At 51.0% G+C, this 19783-nt stretch overlaps 4 protein-coding genes across 6 annotated transcripts; 2 read left to right on the top strand and 2 right to left on the bottom strand.

Annotated features, from left to right (window-relative positions):
• Positions 1–88: 88 nt before the first annotated feature.
• On the top strand, positions 89–10382 carry ZSWIM3 (zinc finger SWIM-type containing 3). 2 transcript variants are annotated; one of them, XM_025875678.2, is made up of 2 exons: positions 89–374; positions 7959–10382. In XM_025875678.2, the coding sequence occupies exons 1-2, from the start codon at positions 301–303 to the stop codon at positions 9916–9918; spliced, it is 2034 nt and encodes a 677-aa protein (XP_025731463.1). In that variant the 5' UTR covers positions 89–300; the 3' UTR covers positions 9919–10382. The 2 variants fall into 2 exon arrangements, with proteins under 2 accessions (XP_025731463.1, XP_025731462.1); XM_025875677.2 differs by having other exon boundaries at positions 89–455.
• A 2503-nt stretch (positions 10383–12885) lies between these two features.
• Positions 12886–14803, top strand: ZSWIM1 (zinc finger SWIM-type containing 1). The gene has a single exon (XM_025875478.2). The coding sequence runs from the start codon at positions 12886–12888 to the stop codon at positions 14254–14256; it is 1371 nt and encodes a 456-aa protein (XP_025731263.1). The 3' UTR covers positions 14257–14803.
• Positions 14804–14956: 153 nt separating this feature from the next.
• SPATA25 (spermatogenesis associated 25) lies at positions 14957–17063 on the bottom strand. Its single transcript, XM_025875479.2, has 2 exons — positions 16464–17063; positions 14957–16077 (listed from the first exon to the last, which is right to left on the bottom strand). The coding sequence occupies exons 1-2, from the start codon at positions 16582–16584 to the stop codon at positions 15446–15448; spliced, it is 753 nt and encodes a 250-aa protein (XP_025731264.1). The 5' UTR covers positions 16585–17063; the 3' UTR covers positions 14957–15445.
• NEURL2 (neuralized E3 ubiquitin protein ligase 2) lies at positions 15957–19772 on the bottom strand. 2 transcript variants are annotated; one of them, XR_012374674.1, is made up of 3 exons: positions 18909–19772; positions 17831–18143; positions 15957–16077 (listed from the first exon to the last, which is right to left on the bottom strand). XR_012374674.1 is itself a non-coding variant. In XM_025875450.2 (2 exons), the coding sequence occupies exons 1-2, from the start codon at positions 19648–19650 to the stop codon at positions 18028–18030; spliced, it is 858 nt and encodes a 285-aa protein (XP_025731235.1). In that variant the 5' UTR covers positions 19651–19772; the 3' UTR covers positions 17215–18027. The 2 variants fall into 2 exon arrangements, 1 of the variants encoding a protein (XP_025731235.1); XM_025875450.2 differs by lacking the exon at positions 15957–16077 and having other exon boundaries at positions 17215–18143.
• Between the last annotated feature and the right edge of the window lie 11 nt (positions 19773–19783).

The following is a 19783-nucleotide window of genomic DNA, read 5'->3' as shown; positions in this document are numbered from 1 at the left end:
GCCAGTCTGGAAATCCCGTGTGTGACTGGGTGTGACTGTGAGCGGGCGGAACCTGGGACTGAGTAATAAGGGATGGGTGCCTTTTTTTTTTTTTCCTCCCCCTCTGTCGGAGAGCGAAGACGCCCCCAGACCCATATATCCCGCTCAGCCCTAGGGGTACTCCTAAGCTAAGGCCACTCAGTTGGGGCCGACCCTTAAGGCATACTGGACACACGCCAGCCTGTAGACCCTCAGAGTATGACCTCTGAACCCTGGTGTTGATCTTGGGACCAACCCCTGGTGTGGGCTGAGGGGGCGGCCATGGAGCTGGGCAGCTGCTTCAAGACCTACGAGGATTTCAAGGAGTGCTTCAGCGCCTACAAAAAGGAGAACAGGTGCTCCTTCATTCTCAGGGACTGCGTCTCCGTCCGCTTCCACAACCTCAACCATGGCACCTCCATCCGCGAGGACATCCTGTAAGGGCGGGGCAGGAGGGTGGGGAGGAGGCCGGACTGTCTGTCCCCTGGAGGGAGGCCTGGAGGAGGAGGGAGAGGGAGTGCAGATGGGCCCTGGTCTCGAGCATTCAACAGGCACTAAGCACCTGTCCTGTCCTGGTGAAAAGAGCAAAACCTTCACAGGCATCGCTTTTTGACCACCCACTTCCCCTTCACTCATTCACTCCATTACAGCTTTCCCGGAATTCCCGGAATAACTGCAATTTGCCCCATTCTTTGAGCACCTTCAGTATCCCTCATACAAAGTACTGTCTTCACAAATAGGTAAAAACGCCTTCGCGATGATTTCCTTTGTCAGTGTTCTTTCGACAAAGCAGTTAACGTGTTCACTTGTTGGTTAGTTTGTGCATTCATTCGTTCATTTTGTACACGGTTCTTGAGCTTCTGAGATTTTTTTTAAAGATTTTATTTATTTGAGAGAGAGAATGAGAGAGCGAGCATGAGAGGGGGGAGGGTCAGAGGGAGAAGCAGACTCCCCGCTCAGCGGGGAGCCCAATGTGGGACTCGATTCCGGGACTCTAGGATCATGACCTGAGCTGAAGGCAGTCGCTTAACCAACTGAGCCACCCAGGCGCCGGAGCTTCTGAGATTAACAATAGTTTTTCAAACACTTCCCATGCCCCAGGCATCCTTCTCTGTAGTGTGCATGCTTTACCCCCACAGGACTGTATTGAGAATTATAGATAAATGCTATTTTTCCCTTTTGGCAGCTGAGAAAACTGGCTGAGAGGCTAAAATAAGGGTTCACAACGCCATTGTCTTCAGCGCTCAGGTGAAACAGCCCAGTGTAAGAAAGTAAAGAATGATGAAATAACAAGACACCAGGTCTTTGTAGCAGGACCACAGAGGTGTGACTGGGGCGAAATGGAGAGCAGGCCCTATCTAATCAACTCCAGCTAATGGCCACCAGGTGAAAATGAAGAGCCGGTGTTGCCAGAATTGGGGGCAGAAGTCAGAAATCCCAGCTTTGGGTCAGTATCCCCACTTTTTAGAAATCGCAAGGCAGTTCAAATTTGAACACGCTCCGTGGGGGCCAACTCAAAGTAGTTTATGGGCTCTCTGTCTAAATTACGTTAGGTGGTTAAGGGAGAGGTGAAGAGCTCTTCTTGAGTCTGTTGGATCTTAATTGTTTTTCAGCTCAAAATAATCCACATGCCAAAGTGGCAAATTCTGGGGCAGCCTGCCCTGAACCCCATCAGTGGTTAAAAGGGAGAGCTCAGGAGTCAGAAAGATGGGTTTTACCCTAGAGTTTGGGCAAGACTTAATTTCTATGGCCATTTTGTCCTCTGTAAAATGAGGTGGATGTGGTGAAGAGTAAATAACAAAATGCATGTAAGAGCAGAAACGTGGTGCTCTGTAAGTACTCACCGAAGTTGTTAACTAGTACATGTTAGAAAGTGGTACTTGGACTCAGTACTTTGAGAGGCAAATGTGCTGTGGGAATTAATCACTAAGTGACCGAAAGTCCCGTTCCGCTGGAAGATTCTATGATTTTTATACCGTTTCCCCTCTCATTTTTATATATGGCTGTTGTGTTTTTCTTTTTGGTATGTCTTTTGGGGATTGATATTCTTCGAACAGTCCGTGGAGTAGTCTCCTGTCTCTCTCCATTGCTGTTCAGTTAAATAGCTACCTTTGGGGCGCCTGGGTGGCTCAGATGGTTAAGCGTCTGCCTTCGGCTCAGGTCATGATCCCAGGGTCCTGGGATCGAGTCCCACATCGGGCTCCCTGCTCCTTGGGAGCCTGCTTCTCCCTCTGCCTCTCTCTCTCTCTCTCTGTCTCTCATGAATAAATAAATAAAATCTTTAAAAAAAAATAAAAATAAATAAATAAATAAATAGCTACCTTTTTCGGAACATATTTTTGGGCCGCATTCCAGACACTACTAAGAACTTTACAGGCACTGTTTTATTTAATCGTCATCACACTCTGAACTAGGCCCTTATCTGAGTTTTCATTTTCCATGTGTCCATAGTCACAAGGCCCGGTAGGAAAGTGGATGTCATACAAAAATCTTGCTAATAAAGCAGCCACTGATAAAATTAGTCAGTACTAAATAATTTCCTGCTTATCCCTACCAGTCCCATTAGCCTCTTTGGCACTCAGTTTCTGGCTAATCAATAGATGTGGTAAACATCAGGATAACATAAGTGAGACAGTAAATAAAGCATCATAGTGTTTGGGGAAAATGCACCAGGAAAAAAAAACAAAACAAAACCCAACAGTTGACACTGTAAGTCATGCTTTGATTATTTTAAGAATTGGTATATGCTGGGGCCCTTGAGTGGCTCAGTCGTTAATCGTCTGCCTTTGGCTCTGGTCATGATCCCAGGGTCCTGGGATTGAGCCCCACATCCAGCTCCCTGCTCGGCAGGAGGCCTGCTTCTCCCTCTCCCACTCCCCCTGCTTGTGTTCCCTCTCTTGCTGTGTCTCTCTCTGTCAAATAAATAAATAAAATCTTTAAAAAAAAAAAAAAGAATTGGTATATGCTGCCATTATAACCTACATTTTGTTAAATATATTTTTTTAAAAGATTTTGTCAGAGAGAGACAGCACAAGCAGGGGGAGCAGCTGGCATGACCCTGACATCAAGAGTCGCATGCTCTTCCAACTGAGCCAGTCAGGAGCCCCTAAATATAATATTTTGGCTACAATTAACTGAAAACTCTGATTCAAAAATGGCTTATTTCTTAGAAGCTCAGAAGGGATCTTTGAAGGTGACTTTCCATGGCCCAGGCTTTTCATTTCTTTCCATTCTGCCATCCTCAGGTCTCAGCTTTGCCTGCAGGAAGGCTCCCCACATGGCACAAATGCAGGGGTCATGTGCAAAGGGAAAAGCCTTCCTTGGTTTCCTGCAGATTTTCTATCATGTTTCTTTCTCCAGAATTGGGCCAGTATCCATGCCCATTCCTAATGAGATTACCTTAATTGGCTTAGACTAGCTCTGAAGTACTTAGCTATGTGGGGGAGGAATGGCAACCCAAATTAAGATGGCTTTCTGTTAGGAAGGAAAAAGGGGCTAAGGGCTGTTGAGTTAGCAACCCACAGATCCAGTCACAACTTTTTAAATGAATTCACTTTTAGTGGGTCTGGTTGTTTTTTTGTTTTTTTAAAGATTTTATTTATTTATTTGAGAGAGAGCATGGGAGGGAAGAGGGTCAGAGGGAGAAGCAGACCCCCCGCTGAGCGGGGGGCCCGATGTGGGACTCCATCCTGGGACTCCAGGATCATGACCTGAGCCAAAGGCAGTTGCTTAACCAACTGAGCCACCCAGGCACCCCGGTCTGGTTGGTTTTGAATGAGGTACTGACTCTTCATAGACCAGTACTCTTGTTATTTCCATGTTTACAGATAAGGATTTGGAGACTTAGAGGAAGTGAAATGACTTGTCCAGGTTCACACAGCTAATAAGTGGTAGAGCTGAAACTTAAACTCAGATCTTCTGACTTGAAGTCTTTTTCCTAACTCAAGTTATATTGTCTAAAATGGCTTTACTCCACCTATAAAAATCCTATTCATTGCTGAAGGTGTGATTTACACACAAGGACACAAATCTTATGTAAAATTAATCAGAAGCCTTAGTTAATCTGTGCCAGGCCCCAGAGAGTAAATCACTCCTTGTTCAGTTCTAAGTGTATTGCTTGTACCTCTCTTTTTTCTTTCTTTTTTTCTTTTTTTTAAGATTTTATTTGACAGAGAGACACAGCAAAAGAAGGAACACAAGCAGGGGGAGTGGGAGAGGGAGAAGCAGGCTTCCCACGGAGCAGGGAGCCTGATGCGGGCCTCTATCCCAGGACCCCGGGATCATGACCTGAGCTGAAGGCAGACGCTTAACGACTGAGCCACCCAGGCGCCCCGCTTGTACCCTTCTTTAACTATTCCCTTAGTATTTCACTGGCTGCCTGTGTGAGCCTCTCTCTGCTCACATAGACTTAGTGAGTGGAGACTATGTAATTAGTCTGTGTAGCCCTGTGAGCCACTAGTATCGTGTTCAGTACATAACAGAACTTGGTACATGTTTGAAATTAAACGAAGGACTTTTCAAAGTCATAGTTAGGAAAAGGAATAGTGCTAGGACCAGAAGCCAAGGGTTCTGCTGGAACGCTCCCAGTGGTCTTCCTAGTATACTTCTCATGTTCTACAAAGAGAACTTCCTGTGCTCCGCAGTCAATCATTTAACATTCATTTGGTACGCATGTGTACATTAACATTCATTTGAGCACCTGCTGTTTGCTAGCTGTGGGGATGGGCACTGGGAGCACACTGGCCGCGCTGTCCAGTAGGGAATACAGACACCTACAAAGTGGATGGGAAGCAAGGCTGGCTGACTCCCTTCCTCCAGATACTGGTTGAGTGATCTCAGATATAAGCAGTAAGGGAGATTCAGAAAGGTGTGAAACCTTGTGCCTGTCTTCAAGGGCGTGGATGCTTTAAGCCGTGAGACAACTCAGTACAGATTAAAATAACTGCAGTACTCAAATTCTTAACAAAACATTTGCATACTTTACTATATGTAGGTTATATCTCAATAAAAAAGATTAAACAAAGCAGGGAAAAAGGCTTCAACCTAGTACCCATGATGTTTGAAATGCATGATGCCAACAAGGACAGTATGTTTAGAGATTTTTTTTTTTTTAAGATTTCATTTATTTTTGAGAGAGAGAGCAGGAGCAGGGTGAGGGGCAGAGGGAGAAGCAGACTCCCCACTGAGCAGGGAGCCCAATGTGGGGCTCAATCCTGGGACTCTAGGATCATGACCTGAGCCAAAGGCAGACACACAACCGACTGAGCCACCCAGGCACCCCAGTGTTTAGAGGTTTTTAAGAAAGTTACTGAATCTGACTAGTGTGCTGAGGGTCAAGTTGACGAAGGTAAGAATGAGTATTCTGAGAAAGAAGAGATTTTGAAAGCAGACAGGCAGTATAAGGGTTAACTACACAGCCTGTAGCCAAGCAGGCTTAGTTCAAATCCCAGATTCTTACCCTTGAGGACATTTTTAAGCCTGTTTCCCCATCTGTAAAATGAGGATAATAGAACGCCTTTCCTAATATAAAATGGTGCGTGTTAGGGGCTTAATATAGCCTGGCGTATAATACCTTAATACATGTAGTACTGGTAGGAAAGAATGTAAAAGACTGGTTAAACTATTGGATATAGATGTGGAAAAGGAGGAATTAAAAAGAATACCAAGGTTTACACCCTCAGAGGTACAATTGGTCATTAATGGCACCAGGAAAGGTTTGAAAGACCTTTATGGTTAGCATTTGCCAGTATCTTTTTTTTAGACTAACCTAACAAACATGCACTAAGAGCACATGAAGTCAATCTAATGTGATGAGCTAGGGCTCTGCTAAGATGTTGAGCCGGCAAAAGGGTAGGGCCCAGTCTATGGACTTGGGGAAGGCTTCCTAAAAATGATGATGATGGTTGCATGTAGTCCTGAAGAAGGAGTAAGCTTTGAGATGAAGGCAGGTGGGAAGGGCATTCCAGAGAGAGACAAACACGAGCGAAGGCAGAGAGGTGAGACACAGCATAGTGAATAGGACACAGAATAGGAAGTTGTAGACAGTTTGTCTTTCTAGGGCACAAAAAATAAGGTGGTGAGGGGGTGGGAAAGGAGGCTGATGAGAGAGGCAGAGGCCACACCTCGGTCACCACTGACTGGCCTTGCCTACTACTGGGCTGCTCCAGCCCTTTCCTCGCCCTGAGCTAGGGATGGTGTTGCCGCCCCAGCACTGTGCACACAGCAGGTGCAGGCATTTTCAGCCCCGGACCACTCCACCCTGTTATTGCAGGCCTGACCTATCCTGTTTTTCTAAGCTTACCCCACAGGGTGGGCAGACAGGACCAGCTAGATTAGAGTGTTTGGGGATGGGTTAGTGAGGTGCCCAGGCTGTGTCACGTCATTCCAGAGGCTGAGATTTTCCCCCCTCTCCTGGTTGCTAGGACACTCCCTGAGGAGGCAGGGGTGTGACCCGTCCCACCCGTGGTCTATGCGTCATTCATCGGAACATCTTTGATAAACATCTGCTGAAAGAATAGCATTGTGTTAGATGCTTGGAATACACTGAGAAATAACTCATTCTTGCCACTTGATGACAGCCCCATCCAGTTGTTAAAGTACTTTATAAACACCCAAGAGAATGTCACAAGGCATAGGAGCTGTAGTAACAGTAGCAGCCTTCTATTTAGTGTAAATAAAAGGCTGATCCAGGCTATGGATAAATATTATGTCTGAGGCTTATTTAATCCCCATAACAATCTTTTTTTTTTTTCTTTAAGATTTTATTTTTAGGGCACCTGGGTGGCTCGGTTGAGCGTCTGCATTTGGCTCAGGTCATGATCTCCGGGTCCTGGGATCGACTCCCATGTCGGGCTCCCTGTTCAGGGGGGGAGTCTGCTTCTCCCTCTCGCTCTGTGATCTCTCTTTCAAATGAATAAACAAAATCTTTAAAAATTTTTTTTTATTTTTAACTAATCTCTACACCCAACATGGGACTTGAACTTGAAACACCAAGATCAAGAGTTGCACGCTCTACCAGCTGAGCCAGCCAGGCGCCCCAAATGCTCATAACAATCTTAATAATGCACACAGAGGGGTAGAGTGACTTGCCCAAGGTCAAAGAGCTTCTGAGTGGTGGAGCCCCAATTCATATCCAGGCCGTCAGCCTCCAGCATCTCCACTGTTTAACCACTAGGTATACTGCCACCCAGAGAAGCTTTTAAGCCTTTTATGTTAAATAAATGCTATGAGTTCAGAGAAGGGAGCAGTTACTGTGGGTTGAAGACATCCACAAAGCCTTCCTGGAGAAGGTGGGACCTGATTTGGCCTCGAAGCATGGGTATAGGAAAGGAGCAGATACTCATTTTAATTACCCCTCTCCTTTGAATCATCACTTTCAGCCTAGAATGGCAAAGCTGACAGGGACCTGAAGATCGTCTGACCCAGGGGTTCTCAGACTCTCTTAGGATTTGGACATTTTTGTTGAAATAAAAGATGAATAGAGATGTTTCCTGTGAGAGAGGGCCACTTGTACCATTGCTGTCTGGAGGAGGAGGAGGCAAAAGCAGTAGTTCCCAAAAGGCAGGAACAAAGGGGACACTTTAAACAGTGAGGAACCAGCTGGCCCTCTGCTGCTGCCTCTTGTCTGTTTTCCCTCGTGGCTTGCCTCACACTGAATCACTGGGAGCTGCAGATGGGCCACAGAGGGTGAATGAAAGGGAAAGGAGCGGGGCTTAGAACTGTGGACGACGAAAATGAATGCAGTGTTAGTTAGACAGGGTCTTGACAAAAGAGCTGAACACTTTGGGATTGGAGTGTGAATGTCAGGCTTCCCTCCCTATATCCTACACTGCCTCGTGATCTCTGGGACACGTATCTGCCACTGAATCCCTACGGGGTCTTGTCTTATAAGAGAAAGGGGCGGGCAGTACCTTTCTCACTGTCACCTCTACCTTCCCTAGATATGTGCAGGTGAAGTTTGTCTGTATTCGGACTCAGTCAAACAGGAAGAGAACCTCAGAGGTGGACATGTGCCCAGCATACTTGCTTCTGCAGTACAATGAGAAACTGGATAGGCTGTTTATCAGGGAACTCAACACCCAACATATCCATGTTGACTCCAAAACTGCAAGTCCTAGAGGAGACACCGCTGGCAAATCTCAAAAGACAGTGTGCCTGCAGAAATCCCAGCCCGCACAGCCCACGCAGCCCACAATCAAGAAAGACCTTGACCTGGCCGAGAAGTCCCCTGTTGAACCAGCATTTTGCTTAGATAAGGTCCAAGCGCCCTCAAAGCCAGAGCAGGAGGGCATCACTCCTTCTGACCTGGCCAAGATAGCGAAAGTGATGAAAAACTTTCTTAAGGTGGATGAGGGTTCCATGGCCTCTCTCAGCGTGGGCAACAGCCAAGACCTGGACCGGCTCAGCTTCCAGAGCAGCAAGATGAGCGATCTGTTCATCCGCTTCCCAGAGAATCTCTTGCTACACCGGGTGGAGAACGCCCAGGGCCACATCCTTTATGCTTTCTTGGTGGAGAACAAGGAACGAGAGGGTCGCGTGGTACACTTTGCCGTGCTTCAGGCTGAGACAACTACCTCCGTGGCCAAGATGCTGAGTATCTTCACGGAGTTCAACTCAGATTGGCCCAAGGTCAGGGTGGTGTTTGTGGACCCGGCCTTCCCTTATCGAACCATCCTGCAGGAGATCTTCCCTGCTGCGCGCATCCTCCTCTCCATCTACCACACCACCCGGCTCCTGGAGAAGAAGTTGCATCGGAGTTCAGCAAATCCATCCTTTAAAAGGCTCATGAAGGAAGCCCTCCGGGAAGCCGTGTTCGTCACTTCTGATGCCAGCCTGCAAAATCTCTGTCAGATGTCCCAAGCCTTACTAGATGAGCAGCTCTTCGGCTTCCTGCAGGCCCACTGGTTCTCCTGTGAACTGCTCTGGTACATGCACATGAGGAAAGGCCTGCACGCGTGTAACACATACATGGACAGCCTAGACGTGGTCACCAGCAAGGTGTCCAGCCTATTCCGGGAACAGCAGTCTCTGCTGGACTGCATCCTCCGCTTTGTGGATTATATAGACTTCTTTAATACCAAAGGCTTGAAGAACTTGCCCACAGCTCCTCCCAAGTTAAAAAGAGCCCGGCCGGCCAGCATGCCACCAAAGCCCAAGAAGGCGTTTGGAGTCTGTGGGGGGAGCCTCACCAGGCTCCCGGTGGAAGAGACCAAGCCAGGTCCACAGTGGGGGCAGCCGCGGCAGCAGCCACAGGTGCGGCCCTCCCAGGGCAGCATCTCCCAGGGCGGCATGCTAGACGCCTTGCACAGCAGTGGCTCCCAACTGGCCTATAAGCTGTGCCATAATGAGTGGGAGGTGGCACAGAACTCCACCCACCTGGTGGACATGGCTGGCTCCTCAGTGGACATTCAGCTACTGGAGGATTCTCACCAGGTGAGCAAAGATGGCTGTAGCTGCAGCTGTTCCTTTCATCGGTGGTACCACCTGCCATGCCGGCACATCTTGGCCCTGCTGCACACCAGCCAGAAGCCCGTGGGAGAAGCCATGGTGTGCCGCCGGTGGCAGAAGAGGTACCAGCATCTCCTTGGGCCCAGTGGGGAGCTCCGGGACCCCATCATGGTCCCAAACACAGGCCAGCCTGGGAGGCAAGGACGGAGTGACATGATTCAGGACCTAAGCAGGGAGCTGGCAAACCTGCTCATGCAGAGCGAGGGGCCAGAGCTAGAGGAGCGCTGTTCCACCCTGCGCAAGATTGTGGACATCTGGGCGGACCCCTGCCAGCCGCCTGAGCCCAGTCAGCAGCCAGAGGACTTCAACGATGTGGGCCGCCTCCCTTTCCTCTGGGGAAAGCCAGAGGAAGGGGAGGGACTCCCTCCCACAGGAGCCACGATTCATGATTGAAGCACTTGCACTGGCACATTGGACCACAGGCCCCTATCCTTGGAAGTCTTGAGAGCTCAAGGCGGGCGGTACATGCTAGGGGCCAGCATTCTCACCAGGGTCTTCCTAGGTAGGGCTAGGAAGATTGTTACAACAGGGGGAGGAGGAACCCCACTGGGTGACAGGTCCTTTGAATCCACCTCCTTTTCTGCCCTACCTTTGTCATTCCTTGGGAGCCTCCTTCATTGTCAAGGCCAAAGTTATCTCCGTGCTGAAAGGTCACCCCTCTTTCTGCCCTGACTCCTGAGATCAGATCTTACTCCCATTAGAGAGATGAACTCCTGCCCCAAGATAGGGTGAGACAAAATATACCTGGTAAAAGGACCTGTTTTCGGGGAGGAAGGGACGGAGGGTGACCTTGGCTGTTGCTGCTCTTTACGAAGATTCTGTTATTTGTACTTATTTTTTTCATAGTAAATAAAGGTTGTGTGTTTTTAATAAATAAGCGGGGGAACTGTGTGCTGCTTGCACAGGGAAGGAATCTAATGGGGGTTGTGGAGTGCGACAGCACCTGCTGCCTTAAATTCAAAGACGTAGCAGTCCACCACCGACTTCACCCTCTTCCTACCAACCAAGGCTTCAACACTGACTTCAGGCTGCCTAGAATTCTAGCAGGAGGAGGCCAAATAGCTGTGGGGCGGGGGAACCTGAACCCTAGACTCCACTGCCTGTATTTGCTGGGGGGACTGTGGGCAAGTTTCTAATTTCTTTGACCCCTGGCTTCTCATCTGTAAAGATGATGTTGGCCTGTTCTAATCCCAATTTACCCTCTAGGTTTATATAAACAGAACATTTTCCTTCCAGTTCTAAGCCCCAGCATGGACTTCTGTTGTTGCTAGTTTGTAATCTTTTTTTTTTTTTTAAGATTTTATTTATTTATTTGACAGAGACAGAGACAGTGAGAGCAGGAACACAAGCAGGGGGAGTGGGAGAGAGAGAAGCAGGCCTCCCTCTGAGCAGGGAGCCCAATGTGGGTCTCGATCCCTGGACTCTGGGATTATGACCTGAGCCGAAGGCAGCTGCTTAACGACTGAGCCACCCAGGCGCCTGCTAGTTTGTAATCTTAATCACCTAAAACCTGGGAGCTACCCAGCTTGCCCAGATGTCATCTTCAGGGGAACCGAGGTCAAAGGTGGCAGTCAGTCTTGGCTCCTGCACTAGTCTGCCATGACCTCAAACAAGTCACAGCGCCATTCTGGATCTCTTCTGTAAAACACTGGAGGGGCTGGGGCTGGGCAACACAAGGTTCAGCTCTCACAAGATCATCTGGATTTCCTCAACTCTAAGGGCTGGGCCCCTGACCCCTGATGGAGAAGTCAGAATCTGAGACCTGGGCCTCAGTTTCCCCATCAGGCTGAAGACACAGTACAACCACATAGGCATCCTTTCCTACCCGACCCGCCCCTACACACACACACACACACACACACACACACACACACACCCGGGGCTTTGGAATTTGATCAGAAAAGAAAGAAAAATCCATAAAGCACTGCTATTTTCCTTTTCATTTTCGGCCTCTGAGGAGTTTCCATAGTAACACGCCCTTCCAGAGTCTTCTCCCCAGGCGCGGGGCTTCGGAGTTCCAGCCTCAGGGCTCAGGCTCGCCTGGATGCTAGAGTCCTTGGGCTTTCATTGGCCACCGCCAGCCGAGCCCCTCGTAACCCTAGGAACAGCACCCGCCCACAAATCGCCGGGCTACGATTGGCCCAGGCCCCCAAAACCGAACGCGAACTCTTCCGGCCATTGGCCCGAGTCACGGCGAAGCCGGTCCCGCGGTTGGTGAGCCTAGAGGTCAGTCAGAGTCAGAGGCAGGGTCAAATAGGGAGAAATGGCGACGGAGCGAAGCCGTGGGTGAGTGATTTCTGAAGGGGTGGAGGTGTGAGGCGATTGACGACCGCGGTCAGCCATGACACAGCTCCCAAAGGGGTGGGAGGTTGACTTCTCTTCTGGCTCCGGCCGGACTCCGAATGGGAACGTCTGCCATCTACATCCTCCCACCCGGGTTAGAGGTGAGAGGTGAGAGGTCAGAGGCTGCGTCCTCTCTCTGGTGTTTGGACCTCAGGTACTGTGGAAAGCAGTCAGGATCCCGAGCCAAAGACTGAGCTTCCAGCCACTTAAGGAGTAATGGTGGGCAAATCACTTAACCTCTTTGAACCTCAGTTTCTCATCTGTAAAATGGGGACAGTAACCCGGTTTGGGGCAAATAGAGGAAACTTTTAAACAGAGTACTGCAGTTAATAGAGGGATTTATGGAGGGAGGAGCAGCCATGCACATTTGATAGCCTCTGTGCGTGGTTCAAGGGCTTGAGGCTCAGAGGGAGTCACTGACTTGCCCAGAATCATACAATTTGAGGGGGAATTATAGTTCCCTTATATATACTCGGATCAAATGGAAGAATGGATGCCAAGTGGTAATCTGTAAATATAGAGTGCTAGACAAATATTTAAAATGCTATTTAAGGTGGGGGCTGGGAGACCATATGCAGCTCTAGCCTTCACACCCAGTTAAATCTCTGGGAACTGAATCTTTCCATGGCCAGTTTATCAGTTAGGTCTCAGCTCCAATGTCATCCCCTCTCCCGACCCAGAGAGAGCTTCCCTGGCCACCTTAGCTAAATATCTCTCCCTCCCCCAACTTACTCCCTACCTGTTACCCAGTTCTGTGGTCTTTGCCTGTTATATCTATATCTGTTTACATGTTTATTATGTGTCTCCCCCAGAACAGTGCTGATTGTCTGGATGAATAATCGAGGAGCCAAGCCCCTACTGTCTCCTTAAAATTCTGTTCCTCTCCATACGCCCATCTTTGGAACAAGATCAGGGAACTACATTCCGGCTTCAGCTTAGGTGGAGCTTGAGATCCTGAGATTCTCCTGGCAGAGAAAGTATTTTGACCTTGGCATCTAGACATCTCCCATCTCCCCCATGGCCCTGACAATGCTGAATGAGCTCCTGATTGAGGACCCAAACGCACCTATGCTGCTGTATCAGGTTAGCAAGACTGCTCAGTTAGATACCGTCAACTACCAAAGCTGCTTTATGCAAGGTGTCTTTGCCCATTTCCCTGAGATCTTATTTATCCACCGGACCTATAACCCAGTAGGCAAGGTGCTATATACCTTCCTGGTAGATGGACCTCGGGTGCAGCTGGAGGGTCATCTTGCCCGGGCAGTCTACTTCGCCATTCCTGCCAAGGAGGATGCTGAGGGCCTGGCCCAGATGTTCCAGGTGTTCAAGAAGTTTAACCCAGCATGGGAGAGAGTCTGTACCATCCTGGTGGATCCCCACTTCCTCCCGCTGCCCACCCTCGCAATGGAGTTCCCCGCAGCCGAGGTCCTGCTCTCGGCCTTTCACATCTGTAAGTTCCTCCAGGGCAAGTTCTATCAGCTGTCCCTTGAACAGCCTGTGGAGAGGGTGCTCCTCACTTCGCTTCAGAGCACGATGTGCTCAGCCACAGCTGGCAACCTGAGGAAGCTCTATACACTCCTGAGCAGCTGCATCCCTCCGGCCCAGCTGCCTGAGCTCCACTCACACTGGCTGCTCAATGACCGCATCTGGCTGGCCCACCGCTGGAGAAGCCGAGCTGAGAGCAGCCGCTACTTCCAGGGCCTGGAGGTCACCACCCGTGTCCTCAGCCAGCTCTTCGGCACCACTCCATGTGTGGAACAAGGCATGGCCTCTCTGCTCCGATACATGCAGCAGAACGCGGGAGACGAGGCAAGCTTCAGCCTGGGCCTGAGTCCCCAGAACAGTCACGCCCCCTTAGACGTCAGCCCCGAAAGCCCCAAAGTGGAGCAGCTGGTAGAAGCCCGCATCCAGCGCTCCCTCAATGCCATCTGCACGGGGCCGGCCGCCCAGCTCTGTCTGGGTGAGCTCGCTGTGGTCCAGAAATCTGTGCACCTCATCGGCTCCGGCTCGGAGAAGGTGAACATCCAGATCCTGGAGGACACCCATCGGGTGCAGCCCCAGCCCCCTACCAGCTGCAGCTGCTACTTTCACCAGGCCTTCCGCCTGCCCTGCCGCCACGTCCTGGCCATGCTCAGTGCCCGCCACCAGGTGCTCCAGCCCGACATGCTGCCGGCCCGGTGGACGGCAGGCTGTGCCGCCGGTCTAGATAACATCCTGGGCAGCAAGTGGAGTGAGACGCTGGATAAGCACTTGGCCGTGGCTCTCCTCACCGAGGAGGTGGGTCAGCTCTTGCAGCACTGCAGCCAGGAGGAGTTTGAACGGAGGTACAACACCCTGCGGGAGCTGGCCGACAGCTGGATCGGCCCTTATGAGCAGGTCCAGCTCTGATTAACCCTCCATGCCCAGAGATGCACATGCACATGTACACACTCACATCCACCCCTATACACACAACATAGAGTCACACTATTACACTTCCGTGGGCCCACCGCGCCCCCTCCGTGGCCCCCTCTGGCTCTGGATGCACCATCATGAAAGCTTGCCTTCCAGGAAAGGACAAGGGCCTTCTATTCTACCACAGCCTGTTACCTAAAATGTGTCTAGTTCCTAAGACAGGAGTCTGCAAACCTTTTCTGTAAAGGGTCCGGTGGTGAATATTTCAGACTTTGCTGGCCACAGTTTCTGTTGTATGTTCTTGGTTTGCTTTTGTTTGGCAGCCTCTTCAAAGGCTTAAAAACCATTCTTAGCTCCAGGGCCTTAGAAAAAGGTGGCCCTGCTCTAGGATAAGACACTGGGTGGAGATCAAGGGCAGGGTTTTGGTAACAGCTTCCCCAGTCATTAGATGACTCACCTGACCCACAGAGGAGAGGCGGTGGATCCCAGCCTTTGTCCCCTGGCCCCCACCTGGAGGTCATTAAAGTCAATGTTGCCTATTCCAGCACTCGTCTTGTCTTGTCTTCTAGAAGGCAGCAGAGCAAATATCGGGGAAAAGAATAGACTTTGGAGTCTGACACTACATGCAAATCCCGGTTCTTTCTCTGCCTGCTTTTTGAGGCCTGATTGTAGCTTTTACTAGCTCTGGGACATCAGGCAAGTCACCCCTCAAAAGGCTCAATCTGTTCATCTGTAAAAATGGAGATCCTCACAGCATTGCTAAGATTAAAGAATGCATGTAATGGGCCCATGACCAGTGGGTGCTCAAATAACTGTTCATTTTCCTTCCTTGCTCTTGGTCCCATCACTTGCCCTCAGCTGGCTGGGAAATGTAAGGCAAGGGGAAAATTCACATTGCCTAGGACTTTGTACCAGACATCTTGATCGAATCCCAAAACAATACAAAAGAGGCCTCCACTCCAAGCCAGGCCCCCTACCTCAGGTAATTTTCATTACACCATCTCCTAACTTAGTGGTGTCTGGAGAAACTTCCTGGGGTCTGGGCCCTGATGAAAGACTTGTATTGACCAGAGTGGCTCAAAGAACCCCCTTATCCCCATCCATGTCACAGGCACTCCCAATTCTATCTGCCCAAAAACCATACAGAGAAGCCACCCTATGTGTCTGGTGCTATTTCATCCAGCTACAAGCAGGAGCCAGGAGGCTGGCCTCTCCTGGATCTCATTAGAGGCGCTTGCCCAGAGGCTGTGTGGGCACGTGCCTGCTCCCGCCGCGCCCCCTCCATGGCCCCCTCTGACTCCGGATGCACCATCATGAAAGCTTGAGCCGCCCGGATCAGGTCCTCTTCCCGCAGGCCTGGGACAGGCACGGTGGGGATGCCAGCGATCATCATGGCCAGGGTGAGGATGCAGATGTCAGGCTGGGAGCCGGCCTCCTTCCCCACTGCCTCAGAGGACGTCGGTAGAACCCCTGGTGATAGCCCACACAGCAGCAGGGGCCCGGGCCTGCCAGGGCCACCCAGGTGGGGAGCTCTGCTTCTGGAGCATCCATCCTCCCAGCCCAAGCTCTCCGGCTGTCTTGTGTGGGGGAATTTGTGGTTGTATTGGCCATACTCCTTCCGCTGCAGTGTCTCCCAGCTAGCTCCCCCAGGGCAGCCCCTGGCTTCTGGCACTGCCAGGGCCAGACCCCAGGCCTGGGCAACAGGTGCCACCTGCTCAGCTTTCTGGCCCAGTGGGCCTAGTCCACTAGAGGCCACCACCACTGGCTCTATAGGACTATAGAGGCCAAGGGATGAGCCTGGAGAAACAGCCCCACCTGTAGAGACAGGAATGAGATGGAATGTTATTCTTGGTGTCTTTCAGGAGGCCCTGAGGGGCAGGGCATAGGATCAAGAGCACTGGAAACAGGAGCAATTAAGACCAGCCCAACAGGGCTGTCTAGTGGTTGGGAACTAGGTGTTTTACTTGTATCCACAGCCCCAGTCCCCAACACCGAGTAAGTACTGGAGAAGTGTTTGTTGAGTCAATGAGTGAGTTAGCAGGTAGCTACTAGCAAGGACTTTTGGAATGGCTTTCTTCAGAGAATTGACTCCAGGGCCAGCCCAAAAATGTCCAGCAGAACCTCCACCTCCCCAGAGCCAGGAAACGAGTTCTCAGGGAAAGTTGTGGTACCCCCTCCAGTTCCAGGACCCTCTCTCTCACCTTGGCTGGAAGGCAGAAGACCTTGATGAGTTTGTGGAGACATGAAATAGGACATGGCTGCCCCAAAGCCCCCGTTTGTGAGGGAACAGTTGTCTGCCTCCAGTCCTACCCTTTCCACCATTCTAGAATGTCACCTCATAGTCCCTCCCCTTTACACCTGGAACCCACCTCACAGCACTGACCTGTTCATTCTAGAACCTGTATATGACAATGGCATGGGGTTAAGAGTGCTGGACCAGGACATTCTAGGTTCTTACCTCTACTTTGGGCAAGTCACTTGGACAGTTTTGTTCCTTGATACTCTCCTTTGTAAGGTGGAAGTAATGACTACCCACTCCCTCACCAGAAGTTGTGAGGATTAAATGAGATTATCTGTAATGGAAGCAAAGGATCAGAGATACAAATAAAGAGGTGAGTGCTTTGTGCTCTGCAGTATGAGAGAAGTTCTCTGCACTTACTCCTTTGCTGTGTGACTTTGGAATACATTGCCACCTCTAGGCTTCGTTTTCCCATCTGCAAAATGAAATCGTTGGTCCAGGGCACTGGGTCTCATGCTGGGATGCACATTAAATTCTCTGGGGAGCGCTTAGAAATCCTGATGCCCAGGGTGCCTGGGTGGCTCATTCGGTTAAGCGACTGCCTTCGGCTCAGGTCATGATCCTGGAGTCCCGGGATCAAGTCCCGCATCGGGCTCCCTGTTCGGCAGGGAGTCTGCTTCTCCCTCTGACCCTCCCCCGTCTCATGTGCTCTCTCTCTCTCTTTCTCATTCTCTCTCTCTCAAATAAATAAATAAAATCTTTAAAAAAAAAAAAAAAAAAAGAAATCCTGATGCCCAGCCTCGTCCCAGACCAATTAAATCAGAATCCCTGGGTCAGACCCAGTTAGCAGTATTTTTCAAAGTTCCTCAAGTGGTTACAATATATGCCAAAGTCAAGACCTCTATTCTAGGGGAATCCTCCTCAATCCTGGCTGAGCTTCTACAAAAGAACAACGTCTAGGCCTAATCCTCCAACAAATGGAATGGGACTCTCTGGAGATGGGGTTTGGGGCATCAGCTCTTTAGTTTATCCCACATAATGCTAATGAGTAGCCAGGCTAGGAACCAATGATCTAGGTGATGTCCATAATGCTCTGTCTAGGGGCACCCAGGTGGCTCAGTCCATTAAGTGTCTGCCTTTGGCTCAGGTCATGATCCCAGGGTCCTGGGATGGAGCCCCGCATCGGGCTCCCTGCTCTGCAGGGGAGGCTGTTTCTCCCTCCTTCTGCTCCTGCTCCTGTGCTCTCTCTCTTTTGCTCACTCTGTCTCTCAAATAAATAAAATCTTAAAAATAAATAAATAAAAATAGAATACCCTGTCTTGCTCTGACCTGCTAACCCACAGCGATTCTAGAAGGAGTGCCGCTCACAGGCTTCCAGGGCAAGGAGACCCTCCAATGATCAGTGTCAGCATCGGCTGTGTTTATTTCCAGGCCTGGCTGGCAGCAATATGGCCAGCTTCAGACCAGCCACAGCTCCGGGGCCAGGACACGCTCCTGTGGCCCTGTTTCAGGGCGGCTGCAGGCCTTTACTCGTACTTGCAGAAATCCTTAAGTCCTTTCGGCAGGTGGAGCCCATCAATGGCCAACCGGTGCACCACGCTCTTCTGGATGACTAGGCGGCACAGAGTCTGCAGGGATGGCACTGTGGAGAGAAGGCTGTCAAAGGCAAACTGAACTGGAGGGGGGTTTTGAGGCTGAGACCCAGAAGATCTAGGTCCTGGTTCTCCCTTTGTCATTAACTTGGGCAAGTCCCTTCTGCTCTCCAGGTCCAGCCTGTGACACAGGGCTGTTCATGTGGTTGACATAAGCACCTCTTTCGAAACCTCCACAATGCAGCAGCCCTATTTCTATTTTAACCCTCCCTTAGCAGTTGCCAGGGGTACAGGTAGTGCCTGATTCACCCGTGCACGCCCATCCTCCAGCACAAGTCTGACACAAGAGTGGGTTCTAGTTCACTGAATTCATAAAATGATCAGAGGTATAAATAAAGGGCTTAAGAGGGCTATAAAGGACCAGATCTCACGAATAAAACGTTCTCAATCTGGAGCCTATGATGTCTGTAAACTGGTATGCCCAAATCTAGGAGCATTTGTCTAATAAAAGAGCACACAATTTTCAAAGCAACCCGGGTATAACAGTTTAGAATACCTGCCCTAGGTTAATACAGAAGATACTGGCAAAGCAAGCAACCTAATGGATCACAGCTGAGATGGCGAATCGGAGGCCCAGAGCCAGGGACTGACTTGTCCAAGATCCCAAGCAGAGGCAGAATTTGAAGTCAGATTCCCCAACTTCTAAACTAATGCTGGACAGACCAAAGCCTTGCTAGCTGGCTTGGGAATCCTAGCAAGTTCCTGTCCCCGCACTGGGCCAGGAGGGGTCGCTGCTCAGGGGGTGGGATACCTACAGCCGTACTCGAGCTGGACCAGGCGCACGCTCTTGGTGGAGGCAAACACGTCCACCACTGCGTAGAGGGGCTGAGCGGCTGGCAGCCCTCGAGCGCTGGGGCCCATGTCCTCGCCGTTGATGACGATGTGCATGTCGGCCGTGCCGTCCGGGCGCGGGCAGAAAAGAACGCCCAGGCGGCTGCGGCGCGCGGTCGGAGGCAGCACGTTCAGCTCATACAGCTGATCCAAGAGGTGGCTGTAGAGCCCGGGCCGGCTGCGACCCACCAGGCGGTCGCGGGGAATGCGAAACTGCTCAATGCACAGATACGGTTCCACCAGGAGGGCTGGGGGGCGGCCGGGGACCAATGCCTCTGCCTCCGGGCGGTCCTCCCGGGGCACGCGGTTGTGATGGCGCGTGATGGCGAAGACCCAGGTGTGGCCGAGGCTGACCAGGTCGGGCAGCGAAAACTCGGGCACGGCAGCCAGAGTGGCGGGGTCCAGCGCGGTCAGGCCGAGGCGCAGGTGCCCGCACCAGCCCAGCTCTTTCTCCTCGATCTCGACCAGGAATACCTGGCCCGGGGCCAACGGCTCGCGACTGAAGCATACGCCGTGAGCGAAACTCTCCACGCGTGTGGCCCGCGTCCCGGAGGGGTCCACGCGGATGTTGGCACCGTGCACCTGGTGGAAGCGGGTGGGAGGGGGCTCGGGGCGCGCGGACCGCCAGGCCGCACCCAAGTCCACGCGGTCTGAGACAGCAGCCATCTCCCGGCCACGAGACAGGCTAGCGGGCGCCGGGCGCTATTTTGGGAGGCGTGCTCAGAGGGTGACCGCGGGGGCACCAAGTAAGGTAACCCTCCCATCCCCCCGACTGCCTTCCTCGAGGCTCTGCCCTGGG

The sequence above is a fragment of the Callorhinus ursinus genome, unplaced genomic scaffold (genome assembly GCF_003265705.2).
Source record: "Callorhinus ursinus isolate GAN/ISIS: 27379988/994484 unplaced genomic scaffold, GSC_fseal_2.0 scaffold38, whole genome shotgun sequence".
NCBI lineage: Eukaryota > Metazoa > Chordata > Mammalia > Carnivora > Otariidae > Callorhinus > Callorhinus ursinus.
This window is presented reverse-complemented; position numbering and strand designations above follow the sequence as displayed.